Here is a 1120-nt window from a genome sequence, read left to right as displayed (position 1 = left end):
AGCCTCCCCAAGATGGGGGCTTGTCTCGGATCTGTCTTCAATGCAGAAGTGACTTAATTTACAACCACCTTTGTGTAGCTGGATTTCCTGGGGTTTGGGTGAGAGCTTTAGATCCATCTTCTGTTTTCCCCTAAATTATGTGTGCAGTCGTGGGAGGATACTCTTGAAAGGAGAAATGGAGAAGCAGGAAGGTTTTATTAAATTAAGGTATATTGGGAACACTAAAAGCATTTTTTTTCTCTCAGCTCTGGATTCTCTGGAGTTTTAATTTTTCCAGCAGTGGAACACCAAGGGGGACTGATCAGGTCTTCCATTTCTAAAACCATGACCTGTGTAAGTTGATTATTTCTGTTTCCTTATAATATTATGATTTTAGGTTATGTGGATTTTTTTCATCAACCTAAAGCTTCCTACTTAAGGCTTCATTCAGTTATCTGCTCCCCAGTTTCTCCTAATGCAGTGAATAGTGATAACAAATAACTCAGTTTTTCCCTTTTGAGTGTTTGCTATCCAGTGTTTTTGTTTTTATTTTCCAATTTTCTCAATAGTCTTATGTACTTATTCTTCAACTGCAGGTTGTGATAGAGCAGTAAAGGAGTGAAGTCCCAGCAGGGATATATTCGAGCTTCTCTTATATGTCTCTAGTTTGGTGAATTAGAAATGTTGGTCCTATTTGAATTCCATGGATAGACTTTGAAATTCTCCACAGACCTAAGTTTTCTAGGCAAATAAGATGGGACTGGGTTATCAGTTGGTCTCAGTATGTGAGGAGATTTCACGTTTGAGAATTTTAGAATGTTTGGAAACATATCATGGCTCTTGCCAAGGAATTTCTGACAGACAAATATCTATTTTGTGGTTGAATATTTTGTTGAACTTGGGTGACATCTTTTTGATTTGAGTCATCCTATATCAATATACACTCTGGAAAAAGAAAAGTGTTGAGGGAGAGATGGAAAGTGGCGATGAATGAAAATATTATCCTAACAAGTAGATGTGTTGATTTCCAGAAATGAGGACGACCTTCGAAATTTTGTCCAACCATATATATTAATGTAAAGGATTAAGTCTGACATATCCATAATAAAATGGATTTTTAAAATTTTTATTTTTATCTTGG

The 1120-nt window shown here is 36.2% G+C and overlaps 1 protein-coding gene across 1 annotated transcript in view; it reads left to right on the top strand.

The window, feature by feature from the left end:
• Positions 1 to 324: 324 nt before the first annotated feature.
• Positions 325 to 1120, top strand: part of ZNF573 (zinc finger protein 573) — a 53298-nt gene continuing 52502 nt past the window's right edge. Inside the window, exon 1 of the mRNA XM_008594074.1 lies at positions 325 to 333. Within this exon, the coding sequence (XP_008592296.1) occupies positions 325 to 333 (9 nt within the window). The remainder of the gene's footprint in view (positions 334 to 1120) is intronic.

The sequence above is a fragment of the Galeopterus variegatus genome, unplaced genomic scaffold, assembly GCF_000696425.1.
Source record: "Galeopterus variegatus unplaced genomic scaffold, G_variegatus-3.0.2 Scaffold10092, whole genome shotgun sequence".
In the NCBI taxonomy this organism is placed as follows: Eukaryota; Metazoa; Chordata; class Mammalia; order Dermoptera; family Cynocephalidae; genus Galeopterus; species Galeopterus variegatus.
The sequence above is the reverse complement of the archived record's forward strand: the minus strand, read 5'-3'. Positions and strand labels throughout refer to the sequence as shown.